At 43.3% G+C, this 16,417-nt stretch overlaps 1 protein-coding gene across 9 annotated transcripts in view; it reads right to left on the bottom strand.

Annotated features, from left to right (window-relative positions):
* The window catches only part of DMD (dystrophin), a 7,616,828-nt gene that overhangs the window by 4,627,323 nt on the left and 2,973,088 nt on the right, over window positions 1–16,417 (bottom strand). For all 9 annotated transcript variants that reach the window (XM_069639082.1, XM_069639084.1, XM_069639079.1 and 6 more), the window contains one exon: window positions 15,217–15,327. In XM_069639082.1, the coding sequence (XP_069495183.1) occupies window positions 15,217–15,327 (111 nt within the window). The remainder of the gene's footprint in view (window positions 1–15,216; window positions 15,328–16,417) is intronic.

The raw sequence follows: 16,417 nt of genomic DNA, 5'->3' as shown, positions 1-16,417 counted from the left end.
ATGAATAAATGTATGAATGTGTCTAAAACGCTTGAAAGAAAAACAATTATTTACTGGAGCAACACTGGAAAGATACTAGCAATCACAAACAATGGATTGAGAAAAAGCATACAATTCGACATTAAATGGAAGATTTAAAACAGTTTCTAATCAAAATGACACGTTGGAAATTTAACACACTTTTGCAATTCCCGCCTGAATTTACCAACATGTTTTTTATATAAATGGTGAAATATGGCAAATCGCGATATGGTTTTTGTGTTGGGGTGTAGCTATGGATCCTAGGTACAATATGAAAGTGAAATGAGGTCTCTAGCTGTTAAATTGTGTGAGTTATGCAAGATGTAGTTAGGTGCGTTTTTGAGAAAATGAAGGCACGAAAAAGGAATAGAAATCAGTTTTGACAAGGACAGTTTTACACTACACTAAGGCATTCAGGCTAGGCTACCAGATTGAGCCACAGTAAGCCCTGGGGTTGACTCGTGAGTTCAACCCTAGCACCTCCGCGCCCGTCCTGGCGGACCCAGTCCGATCACTCCAAACAGGATTAATAGGTCAGGATTTTACAAAACAAAATTATTAAAAATTTTGCCGCTAACACATGGAATCAAAGACAGGGCTTCAAGAATCATTTTGACAATATTACAATGGTCAGGATAAAGATAGGAGGACTTAGAGAGTGGAACTAAAGACAAGGCAAGGCAAGTTAGGCTATGGTTTTCTATGATTCCTATTGATACTCACTGTCCACTTTTAGTTTTGATTTTGGACAGTCAGTGGTTCTGGTCGCCACATGGATCTGATCTAACACAGGACAGCTGGAAAAAATCACCTGGACAGGATCAGCTGGCATGGACTGATTACCGGGTAGCACTTCTGGTTACTGGATAAGATAGGGCATCAGGAGAGCAGGATGGCAGCAGCATACAGTGAGTGGTGGCAAGTCAGGTTGTGTCACGCTGTCCTCTCATTCTGTCCCTTTTTCGCAAACATCTAGGTCAGACAATAGGACAGGGTCAGGCAATAGGACAGGCAACACTCACAATACACCAGTTACCCCAGTCAGGTTTCCACTCCATGTCCCTCACAGTGGAAGGTTGTCACGTGAGCGGGTTTACCCCAAGGGCCACAAATGCAGACTCAGGGGTTCTCCATTCTTTCATTGGCGTCTGCCATGGCGTCTGCAAGAGGGAGCTCGCAGACGCCGGCTACAGGACGCTGCTCGCAGAAAGTCAAGTCCGCGATCATGGAGACCACGCTCACGTGTCACGTTTGCGGGTCACGTGATGCGACGCGGATCAGGTGACGCTGAAGCTTCTGCTATTTAAGCGCTGAACTTCCGCACGTCCGCGCTTCACAGCTGTTCTTTGGAGGACTCTGTACAGCGTTTGGATACCTTGTGTTTTCACGGCTTCTTGACTCTTGGATTGTTTTTTGGATTTGCTTTTGCTCTCGTCTTTGGCTCTGTTTGCTGGATCATCTCGAACTCGGAACGCTTTTGGACTGTCTTAGATTACCCTGAATTGGACTTGGCATTGGTCTCTTCACTGCATTACGTTATCAAGTACTTTGGATTTTGGTCCTTTGTTTCATCAGGTTACAGGAGGGGAAGTTGGGTTTATCCCAGCCAACAGTTCTTCTCCCTACTGTCATCGGGAAAACCAGCTCACGTGCCCATCCACGGAATTACCACTATCTTAGGTTCTGGGCTTCATCACCCATCAGTTTAGGTAAGCCCTGTTCTTTATTCTGCTTGTTTGCTTGTACTGTGCTCAGTTGATTGCTAATAAAGATTTTCTTTACAGCTGCCTTGGGTTTCAACATTTCCAGTGGATCTGAGCTGCAAGAACTACCCACTTGTGGCCTCAATGATCGCATAGGGAGTAATCTTGTATTCTCTCTCTGTGGTACTTGGGGACGGAGGTTTCAATACTCTTCACGACAATCAAGCAACCTGACAGACTGTGAAGCCATTCTTTGTCGTGCAGAGTATGCAGGGTGCCACGGATGACCCCATGGCAGCTATGATTCAAGCGATCACAGTACTAAGAGCGGACATGGCTGCAGCCACCACAGCCCTTCACCAACGTTTAGATGCTATTCAGAGTACCCGTAACCCATTACCTGCAGATGCAGAGTTCGGGGATGTGGCATCATCTGCCCCAGTTCCCCAGGCCCCAGCCCCAACCACTCCTGCTCCGGTGATTCTAGCCAACCTTTTCCATTGGCTGTACCTGAAAGATTCCAGGGGGATCCCACCAAGTACCGCACATTTATAAATCAGTGCAAGTTACACTTCCTGTGTCGACCTACCTCGTTCCCCGATCCTACTTCTAAGGCCACCTTTCTGTTATCACATTTGTCTGGAACAGCGGCTGCCTGGGCCAACCCACTTCTTGAGAACAACAACCCAGCATTATATGATTTTGACCTCCTGGTCACAGAAATGTCCCGTGTCATTGACACCCGTCACAAAGCTCATTCCAGGGATCTATAACTATTAGAATTACATCAAGGCAGGGGAACACTCATTGAATATATTACAAAATTCAACCAACTGTCAGCCGAGACTTCATGGCCTGAGAGCAAGAGGGCTGTGGTATTCTACAAAGGTCTGAACAACGCTATGAAGGACGCATTATCAGTAGTTCCTTCCTTGCCCACAGCGTTCCCCGATTTAGTAGATCTGGCTCTCCAGGTTGATGCCAGGCGCTCAGAACGGAAAGCTGAAGCTGGGTTTTCTGGTTCTATCCCTTCTACAAGTTCGTCTCATTCTGAGTCTGTTCCTGAACCTATGCAAGTGGGAGGTCTACGTAGTCCTTTAACTTCCACGGAAAGGGAGCGCAGGAGGGTGGACAACGCTTGCTATTACTGTGGGTTGATTGGTCACTTTGTGAAAGAATGTCCACGCCGCCCAAAGGCTAAAGCTCAGGGTTTTCGGGCAGCTCGACCATAGACCCGGTGGTGGGTTTGAGCGCTATAAGTCACTCCCCGGACCAGGTACCTGCGTTTGGGACCATCATACCCGTGATGGTACAGGCATTGTTACAACCCAGTATTGAAGTCTCACATCCAATAACTGTCATCATCGATTCTGGTGCCACTGGCAATTATGTCGATATCAATATGGCCCACACACTTAATCCCCCTCTTATCGCCAAGACCCGACCAGAACCCGTACAGACCATAGATGGGAGTTTGTTAGTCTCTGGCCCAGTTAAACAACAGACAGCACCTCTTACTTTGGTCATACAAACTAACCACAAAGAAACCATTTGCTTTGACTTGATCTCCATGCCTCAATATGGCCTTATCTTAGGCATCCCTTGGTTGCGTCTGCATAACCCTTTGATCAATTGGAAGACTGGTTCTGTGTTCTTTTAGTCAGAAGTTTGCCAGGAGTTTTGCCTTACTACACCTTCTACTGAGGGCACTCCAGCCCAATTTCTCAGTACTGTTTCACAACTCACTTTGGAACCTTCTCCCGTTACATTGGCAGACACGCACATTGTTGGTCTTGTAGCTGAGGCAATTCCAGAGCCTTATCGAGACTACCTGGATGTCTTTCATAAGGGATCATCAGAAATCCTTCCACCTCATAGGTTGTACGATTGCCCTATTGAATTACTACCAGATTCTGTAGTCCCAAAGGGTCGTATATATTCACTATCTCCTACTGAGGAACAAGCCTTGAAAACTTACATTCAAGAGTCCCTACGTAAGGGTCAGATACGTTCATCTTCATCTCCAGCAGCTAGCCCTATCTTCTTCGCCCATGTGTTGATTACCGACGTCTAAATGCCATCACTAAAAAGGACAGGTATCCTATTCCTCTCATCATGCCCCTATTGGATCGCCTCACGCATGCTTCAGTGTACACTAAATTGGATCTCAGAGGTGCATATAATCTAGTACGTGTGAGAAAGGGTGATGAGTGGAAAACAGCCTTTTGCACTCGTTACGGATTATATGAATATTTGGTCATGCCTTTCGGCCTTTGCAATGCGCCTGCTACATTCCCGCGCTTCATGAATGAAATATTTAGTGATATTCTGGATGTATTTATGGTGGTCTACCTGGATGACATTCTCATTTTTTCACGTTCTCAAGAGGAACACATCAGACACGTAAGGGAGGTACTAAAACGCTTACGCATGTTCTCCCTTTTTGCAAAACCTGAAAAATGTCAATTCCACACTGACAACATTGAATTTTTAGGGTTTCACATCACTCCTGATGGTCTCACTATGAACCATGCCAAAGTCAAAGCAGTTTTGGAGTGGCTGACCCCCACCAATCTTAAAGCATTACAGTCCTTTTTGGGTTTTGCTAACTACTATAGAAGATTCATTTCTGAATTTTCTTCCATAGCAGCACCTCTTACTCTTTTGACCAGTCGTCAAGTTGCATTTAATTGGTCCAACGATCAACAACTTGCATTTGATACCCTGAAAGCTGCATTTACCACTGCTCCTGTCCTTCAACACCCTGACAGTGATCTCCCTTTTATAGTTGAGGCGGACGCATCCTCGTTCGCCTTAGGGGCAATACTGTCTCAAGAATGTGTCTCTACTGGACGCTTGCATCCAGTCGCCTTTCATTCCCGGAAGTTTACACCCACAGAGTGTCACTATACAGTGACCGAAAAAGAACTTCTGGCTGTCAAAGAGGCTTTCCAAGTATGGCGTCACCATCTCCTGGGTGCAAAACATCAGGTGACGGTCTTCTCGGACATCAGAATCTACACGATTTAGCTTCTCTGAAATGCTTGAATAGCAGACATATTAGGTGGCATCTGTTTTTTGCCGCTTACGATTTCCAGATCATGCATCGTCCTGGTAACGTTCATGGTAAGGCTGATGCTTTGTCTCGCTCTCCTGGGGGGGTTTCATTGCCAATCTATCCTGAGTCCCTGCTAGATAAGAAACATGTGATATGCCTCTGTACTCCTTCTCTGACTCTGCTGGATATGGTCCGTAAGTGGGTTTCCACACACCCATCATTACTTTCAGATTGGGATTTGGTATTACAAGACGGTCTGCCTTTCTTTCAGAATAAGTTGTTTCTACCCACCACTGATATTCGTAATCTGGCTCTTGAATGGTCTCATGATCTCCCTGTTCATGCACATCCTGGGCAGCGAAGAACACTTTTGCTTCTTCAACGTTGGTGTTGGTGGCCTTCCATGAGAAGGGATGTGGAATGCTATATTAGCACTTGCTCTGTTTGTGCCCAATCCAAACATAGGAAAGGACGAACATTGGGTCCCCATGCAGCCTCTTCCCATACCCCCGAGGCCCTGGCATACCGTGACAATGGATTTCGTGACGGGCCTTACCCGGGTTCAAGGTTTTGATTCCATCTGGGTTGTGGTGGACTCGTTCACCAAAATGGCACGATTTATTCCATGCTCGGGCATTCCTTCTGCTCCTGTTCTGGCAGGATTGTTTTTCAAGTCCATCGTATGCCTTTTTGGTTTACCATCAGTGTTGGTATTCGACAGAGGTCCTCAGTTCACTTCTCGTTTCTGGCGCGCCTTCACTAGATTAGTGGGGATCGATTCATGTTACTCTTCGGCTTACCATCCGAAAACGGATGGACAGACCGAGAGGGTTAATCAAACCATGGATCAGTATCTGCGTTGCCTGATTCTTCAGCATCAACAATCCTGGTTTTGCATCTTGCATATGGCTGAATTCGCCTATAACAACGCGGTGCACTCTTCCACTGGTTTCTCTCCCTTCTATGTCTTGTATGGTCAGCACCCTAAAATCCTGCCCATCCCGGATTTTTCGCTTTCTGGTAATCCGGCTGCCTCTTCTTGCATCAGAGACATCTTGGCTGTCCATGCGCAGACCTTGCTGCACCTCAAAGAAGCCCAGGATTCCATGAAGGCTGCCGCAGACCGGAAACGTTCTATGGCCCCTTCGTTTGCTGTGGGGGATAGAGTTTGGCTTTCTTCTCGTCATCTGCATCTACAGGGTTGCCGCAAGTTGTTGCCCCGCTTCGTTGGTCCTTTTGTGGTCTCCCGAGTGATCAACCCCGTGGCCTATCGCCTTCAAGTCCTGGTTTCATGGCGGCTTCACCCCGTCTTTCATGTCTCTCTTCTCAATCCTTATCCTGGTCCTACCCGTCTTCGTTCCCCTGGTGCTCCAGTTTCCCCTTCCTCCCCGGATGTTTTTGAAGTGTCTGCTATTCTGGGTTCTCGTTTCTTCAAAGGGGGTTTGCAGTATCTGGTGGATCGGAAGGGCTATGGCCCGGAGGAGCGCTCATGGATTTCTGCGGGAGATGTACATGCCCCTCGTTTGGTTTCCAGTTTCCATAGGGACAATCCGTTGTGCCCATGGGGTCGTGGGCCTTTGGGGGGGGGGCTCTGTCACACTGTCCTCTTATTCTGTCCCTTTTTCGCAAACATTTAGGTCAGACAATAGGACAGGGTCAGGCAATAGGACAGGCAACACTCACAATACACCAGTTACCCCAGTCAGGTTTCCACTCCATGTCCCTCACAGTGGAAGGTTGTCATGTGAGCGGGTTTACCCCAAGGGACACACATGCAGACTCAATGGTTCTCCGTTCTTTCATTGGCGTTTGCCATGGCGTCTGCAAGAGGGAGCTCGCAGACGCCGGCTACAGGACGCTGCTTGCAGAAAGTCAAGTCCGCGATCATGGAGACCACGCTCACGTGTCGCGTTCGCGGGTCACGTGATGCGTCACGGATCAGGTGACGCTGAAGCTTCCGCTATTTAAGCGCTGAACTTACACACGGCCACGCTTCACAGCAGTTCTTTGGAGGACTCTGTACAGCGTTTGGATACCTTGTGTTTTCACAGCTTCTTGACTCTTGGATTGTTTTTGGATTTGCTTTTGCTCTCGTCTTTGGCTCTGTTTGCTGGATCATCTCGAACTCAGAACGCTTTTGGACTGTCTTGGATTACCCTGAATTGCACTTGGCATTGGTCTCTTCACTGCATTACGTTATCAAGTACTTTGGATTTTGGTCCTTTGTTTCATCAAGTTACAGGAGGGCAAGTTGGGTTTATCCCAGCCAACAGTTCTTCTCCCTACTGTCATCGGGGAAACCAGCTCACGTGCCCATCCACGGAATTACCACTATCTTAGGTTCTGGGCTTCATCACCCATCAGTTTAGGTAAGCCCTGTTCTTTATTCTGCTTGTTTGCTTGTACTGTGCTCAGTTGATTGCTAATAAAGATTTTCTTTACAGCTGCCTTGGGTTTCAACATTTCCCGTGGATCCGAGCTGCAAGAACTACCCACCTGTGGCCTCAATGATCGCATAGGGAGTAATCTTGTATTCTCTCTCTGTGGTACTTGGGGACGGAGGTGTCAATACTCTTCACGACAATCAAGCAACCTGACAGGTTGATTCAGGATGCTTTCCAAAACACCACAGCGTTTCCCTTGGTTGTTGGGATTATTTTAGAATTGAGGCCTAGCTGAAGCAAGATCAGCAATGCTTGGCGTTGTGGTTGGGATCTGGAGTTTAGATGGATAAATGCAAGATTCAGACAGGAACAGGACGCTGGCGTAGGAAATCAGGAATCTGTGTCTTGTGTGTTCTCAGGGGCTCTTATTTATAATGCCAGGTAACATCATCACAGTATATGACAGGGGCAAGCTTTACTACCCCCGACTCTAACAATAGGATTGGGCAAGGGTAGAAGTCTCCATCTAGCTCTTTGCTGGTTGGATCTCAGAAAAATTATGTCATGTTCATGGGGTGATATTTACAGTGTCCAGAAACCTCTCAGAGTTACTGGAACTAAAATCTAATTTTGCCACAAACACATATTTACACATTTCAACCTTTTAGTAAATCAGATACAGAGGTTACATATTTTTTTCCTAACATTTTAATCCAAACCCCCAGTTCATGAGGCCTGGTTTCGCTCACGTTTTTCACAATTTTTACTGGGATTTACATTTCTCCAAATTCTACATCTTTACACATGAGTGGGGATTGTCATAAGGAAGATATGTACAACATTTTACATTTGCAATATGGGTGCTTTTCTTGTAATTCCACATTTATCACGATTTCTGTCCCCTTGGTGTCACTACGTTCTACCAAGTTTTAAACTAAAGGCCACAAATTTACTTTTACACTGTGAAAATCCTACATGTTTACCAATTTCGGTTGTTGGGTTAAAAGTCCTTAAAGTTTCCTTATGGAATAGTCTTTAGAACAAATGGGAGTCACAGTCTGTAATTTTTTTCTTTCCAGCTGACAACAACTGGCATTTCCTTTCAAGCAGGATGGTGGGTTCCTTCAGCCTGATTGAAGTTTTGGGGTCTTTCACACCTCTGGCTTCCTTCCCTGAGAACTGCATTGTCCTGGGTTCCAACAGAGACGAAAGTCTATTCCACCCTATAATTATCAATTGTTTGGCAGGATCTGCTATGAGAGATAGCCCTTTTGGCAGAAAATCTGTTTTTCAACTTCGTAACTCAAGCTACCCTGGGTTTACCATCTGTCACTTTTGATCTTAAATCCAGACTTAAATACCTGTTCCATCAAATAACACATGTGAAATATTCTCCCCTGTAACACACCCCTTTATATTTCTAAAGACAAGTAAAACTTTTATTTACCAGTGTACTGTTTTAAAACACAGGCATTTGTTTTTCTTTATTTTGTAAGCAGCCTATTTTCACACATAGTGCAAGCTGACATTTCTTTCTTTAATTCAGTTTTTTGGCAGCTCACTCAGATTTCCACAATGTCCTTGCAGCTAAAGACATTTGAAGCATGAGTTTTATCTGAACATTGGTATATGAAACTGATCGGCTCAGATAGGTACATTTCTTTTGAAGACAGCTAATGTGTACTACATTGTAAAGAAAATTAATGTGCGTTGCCGTGTTAGTGAAAATAAAGAATCCTTGTTGATTTCTTTCTAAGCTACTTTGACAGGACCTGTCATTCAGGAATTATGCCTGGTTTTTCTGAGGCACAATGACTTATTCTGGGCCTGAAGGGGCCGTTTCCATCACAGTGGTTTCAGAATGCACAGATGGACATAGCATAACAAAGCATTTTGAAAGGGTGAAAAAGGGGTTCATTTTGAAGGGGAATTTGTGGCTTCTGCAGCAATGCAGTACTGCCAGTTCACTTGATTCCATATATATGCCTCAGAACACATTGGCATACTTTTTCAGTGTGTCCCCTTTTTCCATTTTGCCTGAAGTGTGTGAGGCATGATGGTGCTGGCATTTTTTTATTGCTGACAACACGCAGTTTTGAGGTCCTGGTGCGCACCGGTGCCATCGCAATCAGGTTGCTGTTTCTTGCGGAAATTCAGCATAGTGATGTGAGGCAATGCTGTTGAATGGGTCAATATATCCCACAGTTTGACAATAATTATTTCATTGTTTCTAGGGGAAACCCTAGGAGCTTCCCTAAGGGACCAGCTTTCCCTTAGGGCAAGCGTGAATACACCAGTGTGTTGTCCTTTTATTACCTGCTAGCCTGTGTCCCAGAAAATAAATGAACACCTGCCATATAGAGAAGCTTAGTAAAGTTAGCAAGAAAGGCAGATGGAAACAATGTCTCAGAAATTCATTAATTCTACCTCCATTGAGGACTCACACATTATACTTAAAAAGACAGCATACTGATTAAGTGTCTTACATTTAATAGCACTTCTATTTGAACTTAATTTATCTCAGTGATCACTTTACTAGGTCTAAGTTTGACAATGATTTCTGGATGCATACAGTCAGTTTCAAAGGAGAGCGTTTGATTTGATTTGGTTAATTTGCAAGGCACATATCCCCAAGGAATCCAACGCAATAACGTGCATCTGGGTGCAGATTGAACTTTTAACCAAAGACAAATAAGAACAACAAACTGCAACAGAATCAAAATGATTGATAAAGGTATGTATCTAAATGTTTACAGAATATAATCAGGAATTTGGACTGAAGCAATTCCAGGGGAAGATGTTCGAAAGACTGGTACCCACAATTGAGAACCATGTGTTAGCTCCTGTAAAGTATTGTGAATCCAGGATAGTCAAGTTATGTTTATGGAACAGTGCAATACTCAAGAAGGTTGATGAATCTAAATATTGGCAATAAAGTAAGAAAGGGACGAGCCACACATGCACTTAAAGGTTCAACATCGGCTCACTGGAGATGGGTGAACTCTTAGAAGTCTGCAAATTAGATCAAGTGCTGTATTTGTGAACCACTGGAGATGGATTAACATTGTTTAAGACCAACCTTCCTACAGGGAGTTAGCATGATCTAAGTGATAGTCTAAACCAATCAACATGACAGGCTCAACCAACCAATTCTTTGATGACATCCTCCAGGTCAGTGATGCTAGGGGGCATCTTGTCTCTTCCTGCTGCTCAGTATTAAGCCTTCATAAGAGCATTCTTGAATCCGGCAGGACTTGTTCTCACACTCATAATGGTTGTGGCATTTCGGGAGAGAAAAAAAAAAGAAACGACCAAGAAAATGGCCACCGGGAAAGGGAAAATGGAGTCCGTTTTCCCTTTCCATGGCGGCCATCGGGAGCGGATGCGCTGGGAACAGAAGAGTTCCCAGCGCGTCTGCTCCTGAAAAAAAAGAAGCAGAAGGTAAGTGGGGTTGGGAGGGAGGGCAGAAGGGACGGAAGGGAAGAAGAAAAAATAAAATTAATTTCTTTTTTTTAAAAACATACCTGAGTCTCCAGCAGGGGACGATGGAAGCCTGCAGCCATGTGGAGGCGCGGAGCGGGGATGGCCCCGCTCTGAGTTTCCACACTGCTGCAGGCTGCCATCATCCCCCACCGGGGATGCAGGAGCAATCAGGTAAGTGGGGTGGGGAGGGCAGGGAGGAGAGAGGGAAGGGAAAGAAAAAAAATACAAAGCTTACCTGAGTCCTCGGTGGGTAGGCTCGGAACGGGGATGGCCCCGCTTTGAGGCTCCTCATTGGCTGAGGGGCTGCAACGCCCCCCACCGAGGACAAGGCGGCTGGAATTGAAGGATTCTCGGCTGGGTAATTCTGCTTGACTCTCAGCGGGTACTAATTGGGCATATTGCGGATGGTAATTGCATTTCCTAAACTGGTGTAGCCACAAATTAACAGCCTGGGCCTCAGCACTACGTATATGTCAATGTTGCCCAAGTTCAAGGGTGAAGTGGTACACTTGCTCCCTAACAATAGTTCCACATTAAGTGTTCCATCTAGAGCAGGGGTCTCCAACCTTTTTGCTGGCAAGAGCTACTTGTAGTTAATGGCCAATAGGTGGGAGCTACTAGGGTGGTGATAGCCATGAGTATGTTGTTCTTCATATAAAAAAGGAATACTGTATGTATTTACGGTGATATTAATATATCAATAACTTCAAAAACATGTTTATGTTATTATTTTTTATTAGAGGCAGATTCTAGAGAATATATCAATAGGGCTTGTTTACTTTAAAAAAAAAAAAAAAGATACCCTTATCTTGTTGAAGAACCTTCCCAGGCAATTCAGGGTACACATCTTAGTAAACTTGCCAGTGAAAGGACCCCACCTACACAGACGGTATATAGCAGATGGAGCATACTGATGTATGTGGCCACACGTTACATAAAGATATAAAAAAGAAGCATGAGGCTTACAAACATGGCCAACCAGCAACTAGTCAGAGCAAAGCTCAAACACCCAATTTTGTCAGCATTTCGAAAATGTGTCTGTATGATACATGAGGCAACATTATACTGTCAACTTCAACAATGAATATTTGGTAACTATGTTTCATATTTTTATAGATGTAAAATAATTTACAAATTGAACAATGTAAAATGAGGCAAGAGATTTACAAATTACTTTATTTGTTTGTGTTTGGAAAGTGTGAATGCAAGAGAGAAAACATTGTATGCCCCTTCTGTTTGTGCTTATTCACAAATCACACCCGAATGTGTCAATTACTTTGAAGTTGTATAACACCCACAACACATACACCTAGAGGACATGCCAAAGGAGCGGCAATCAAAGCTCAAACTACATCCCTGATTCCTAAAGGTTGTGCTCAGAAGTGTGTCAGCTCTAGTGGCTGTTTTCCCTGTGCCTGATCTCTTCTGTCTCAGGGCAAAGCAGTGACCCATGAAACAGGGGTGGCATTGTAAACATTGCATTGGGAGTGGGTGCCATTAAGGTCTATCACTTAAAAGGCAATCTCTGATTTCATGTGGGTAGCGGGCTATTACCATTACTACCCACATGGCATCAGTTGTACAAATATACCTAGGTGTTGGCCGACACCAGGCTTTTAGAGGTATGCAGTGATTTTAACAAATTAAATTACAGAGAATGCTGTAATAACAAAAATGCAATAACAAACACATTGAAATTTTGTTTAAATGTATATAGGGTGGGGCAAGGGGTTAAAATGGGTGGGGAGGGGGTTGTGGTGGCTTTAATAGCATAGGGAAACGGGGAGGGGGGTTGTTGGGAGACCCCCAATATATATATATATATATATTATATATATTTTACATCAATATTTTTTATTATATAATTTTCGTTTTAACAGCATTCTCTGTAATTTAATTTGTTAAAATCACATGTAACCGTCTTTAGATAGGTATGGAGTGTGAATTGTGGATACCTTTCACCTGCAGGCCTTCTCTACTTTTGTGAATCAGGAATTTGCCTGGAGGAAGATTCACAGCAATAATGCAAAATCCGTCTGTATTTAGTGAAGGGTTGTTCACTCGCACGGATAACTCTGCTTAATTCTGTGGTTGAGACTTTGGATAATGAGTTATGATTCTTTGATTGACTAACTTCAGATATTGATGTGGCTGTCCAGTCATAATATCGAATACAATATTTTCGAAAGTCAAAATGTCGAAAAAAAAATGTCGAAAATAAAAATGTCGAATTACAAAAATGTCGAATTTTTTTCGATATTTTTTCGAATTAATGTTTAAATAAATAATTAATTAATTATAGTTTATAACACATAATTTTTTTAAATGGTTAAAGGTATATCCATGGTGGGTGGGAAAGATGGGGAGGAGGGGGGGGTTGGGGTAGGGGTTTGGGATGGGTTTTTTAAATAATTAATTATTTAATTAATGTTTTATTAAATACTTGTTTAAAAAATTAAAGGTATATCCATGGGTGGTGTTGGGGGGGATGGGGAGGAGTGGAGGGTTGGGGTAGGGGTTTGGGATGGGGGGCTTGGGGGGGACCCCCCCAATAAAAAACGTTAGTATGTGTGACATTTTACAGTTATTTTAACATTGGTTTTTCGATTTTTTTTTCGACATTTTATTTTCGAATTAATGACTTTTTCTATTATATGTATGTGTTTTCGAAATTTTTGAATTCGACATTTTTTTTCGACATTTTTGTAATTCGACATTATTTTTTCGATATTATGACTATAAACCATTGATGTGACATGTCGAGAGGATAGGCTGGACACTGTATGTCAATATGATGTCTTTGACCTCTCAGCAGCCTTTGACTCAGTTGATCATAAGATTCTTTGCCAACGCCTCTCCTCAGCTGCACACTTCTCGGCCCAAGCCATTGCCTGGATTAAGTCCTTCCTCTCCAACCGCACTATGAGAGTGCTCTCTGCCTCAGCGGCATCCCCATCTTCACCTGTCACCTGCCGAGTGCCTCAAGGTTCATGTGTCTCACCGACCTTGTATAACATCTTCCCCAAACCCTTCTTTGACCTCCTCGAGGCCCTGGGAGTCACTTACACTAACTATGATGACGACACCCAAATCCTCCTACCCATCTCCGGAAAATACAACACTGACTCCAATGCACTCTGCAAATCATACAAAGGCCTGGATGGCAAAACATTACCTATGCCTTAATGACAAGAAACCTGATCTACTCCTCATTGGCACTCAATCATGGCTAAACACACACAATAACTCCAACAAACCTCGATTGACAGGAACACCAACACTGTCGCAAAAGAGGTAAAGACTGTGGGAGTATATTTAGACTCCACACTATCTCTAACCAGACAGGTAAACTCTATTGCTTCAGCAGCAGGATACATTGCAAAATTGATCAATGCCTGCAGACCATTCCTGTCCACGACAGCTGCATTACTTTCGCTAGAGCCCTCGTACTTTCCAGGATCAACTACTGCAACTCCCTCTTTGCAGGCACCAATACCCGCAATATAAAAGAAACTGCAGATCATCCAAAATAACACTGCAAGAGCAGCTCCAAACATTTCCAAAAAAGACCACATCTCATCAGCCAGACGTAATATCCGCTGGTTCATGGTCTGCCAAAGTATCACGTTCAGAATGCTAGCACTGACCCACAAATGTATCTCTAACACTGCACATACCTACTTGTCCTGGAAAATGTCTAAGGCCCAATAAGCCAGACCTACTCGGAAAGCCTATTCCCACTTACTTGTCATCCCCAGATACAGGCAACTGAAAGCAGGGTGAAGCAGCTTCCCAGTGATTGCTTCCAAATTTGGGATTGCTCTCCTTCTAGTCTTATGATCTGATGGCTCCTTCTGGTCCTTCCGCAAAGGCCTGGCTTTTCTCACAAGACCTTCAAGGTTAACTTAGCTTAACATTTCTAACTATCGGCACCACCATCTCCACCCTGATCCGGAATATAAATATTGCTGTGGATAACATCTATGTACTACTTATTTTACTATCTCTTGTAACCGCTACCTGTAATTAATGTAATTAATGTACCTAACACACCTCTGTGCCTGTAACATTGCTGTAGCTAAGTCTCCATGTAATCAGTGCCCAGATGCCCCCGGGTTCAGTGCGCTCAACACATGTCAAAATAAATAAATAAATAAATACCAGCAAATATGGGTTGAATCCCTCAATAAATTATAACTAGTTTGGGTAAAGTGCAACCATTAATGGAAAAGAGAAGTAAACAACATGCAGCATTATTTTCAGGTGATATCATTAATGTTGTTGATAACGAGAGTCATTGCTTTATGCAAGATTTCTTAATGAAGTTACGAAAGGAGTGAACAACGTTGGTCTTCGAGGGCCACAAACAGAGCAGATGTACAAGATATCGAACATGAATATTCATGAGATAAATATACATCCAGTGGATCCAAAAGGGGAAATCATTTAAGTAGTCAGCACGATTCCTGACAAAGCATTACATTTGTAGACTTGAAGATCAGAATCATGCACCACTTTTTTAGGACTTTAATGTGTTTTCTAAAGGGGTTAAAGTAAGAATTATTACCTGTGCTGTATCAATTTGGGAGAGCACACGCTTGGCTGTGTCTTTGCCCTGGTTTCTTTTCTTCATTTCTTCCAAACTTATCTCATGGCTCATCAAATCAGACTGGATTTTCTATAAGGATAATCATTTAAAAAAAAAAAAAATAAGACGTGTTTTAGTCACAATCGAGACAACATTGAAGAATAATAAACATGTAATTAACACTCCTTAGCTGTGTACATATACGAAATGTGTCTTTCTTTAGTGTTCACAAATATTGTAAGAATAGACATGTCCTTCATGATTAGGAATTACACTTATGCCAGTGGATCACATATGAAATGTTTTTTTCTTTGATATGGAAATAAGCTTATGTTTATTTCTTCTAAGGTTGTTTTAGCCATTGGCACTTTACTGGTCCTGTCCTTTCCAGAATGGGTAGCTCATCAAATACACAATGTCCTCTATATGGGTTCATAAAAAAAATAGATTTTAAAAACAACTTTGTCAGAAAGGCGTAGCTAAAAAAAAGAAAAATCAAGCAGAATGGAAATCATTAAAAAGCACACAATTAAATGATTAGAGGATTGATGGAGGGGAAGTAGGGACAATGTGTGAAAGAGTGAGCAGTAACCAAACGACTCCAACCAAATTATAATGGAGAATGAGAAGAAAGGCCCTCACCAAAAACTACCACTTTTGGTCAACGTTATTAAGAAAGTGGTTTTAATTCGTTTTTTTAAATGTATATTCATTGCATGATCACATCGTGTTAGAAGTCTGAATTGCTGAAAAAGTAGACAATGTGCTTTAAGTACATGTTTCCAAACGACGCCTTGCCTTTGAACACCAACAGGCAGCTATCTGACTTATAGCAGAGCATCTGTGAGTTGATCACTTGTACTTCATGGTATCCCTATAAGGAGACCGAAGATCAGAATGAGGTTCAAAGACCGGGGCAGTGCAATGAACCATTCTTGTCATTCTCAATCATTCATTGATCTGGCCACATGAGAAACTGGTCTGCTGCTCTGGGATACGTTCCCTTTTTGGGAGGTGAGGGGCAGGGGGTGGGGTGGTGGTTGTTCACCAACTGTGCCACCAAATACAAGAGGTGGAAACAAAATAACGGGATCAGAACACCCAAGCAAGCCCCTTTCACTGTCAGGTGAGCAGCATAACAAGTCAGGTTCACCTAAAAAACAGTAATAATACAACATCT

Source organism: Ambystoma mexicanum, chromosome 7q (genome assembly GCF_040938575.1).
Source record: "Ambystoma mexicanum isolate Mex_15411 chromosome 7q, UKY_AmexF1_1, whole genome shotgun sequence".
Classification (NCBI taxonomy): domain Eukaryota; kingdom Metazoa; phylum Chordata; class Amphibia; order Caudata; family Ambystomatidae; genus Ambystoma; species Ambystoma mexicanum.
The sequence above is the reverse complement of the archived record's forward strand: the minus strand, read 5'-3'. Positions and strand labels throughout refer to the sequence as shown.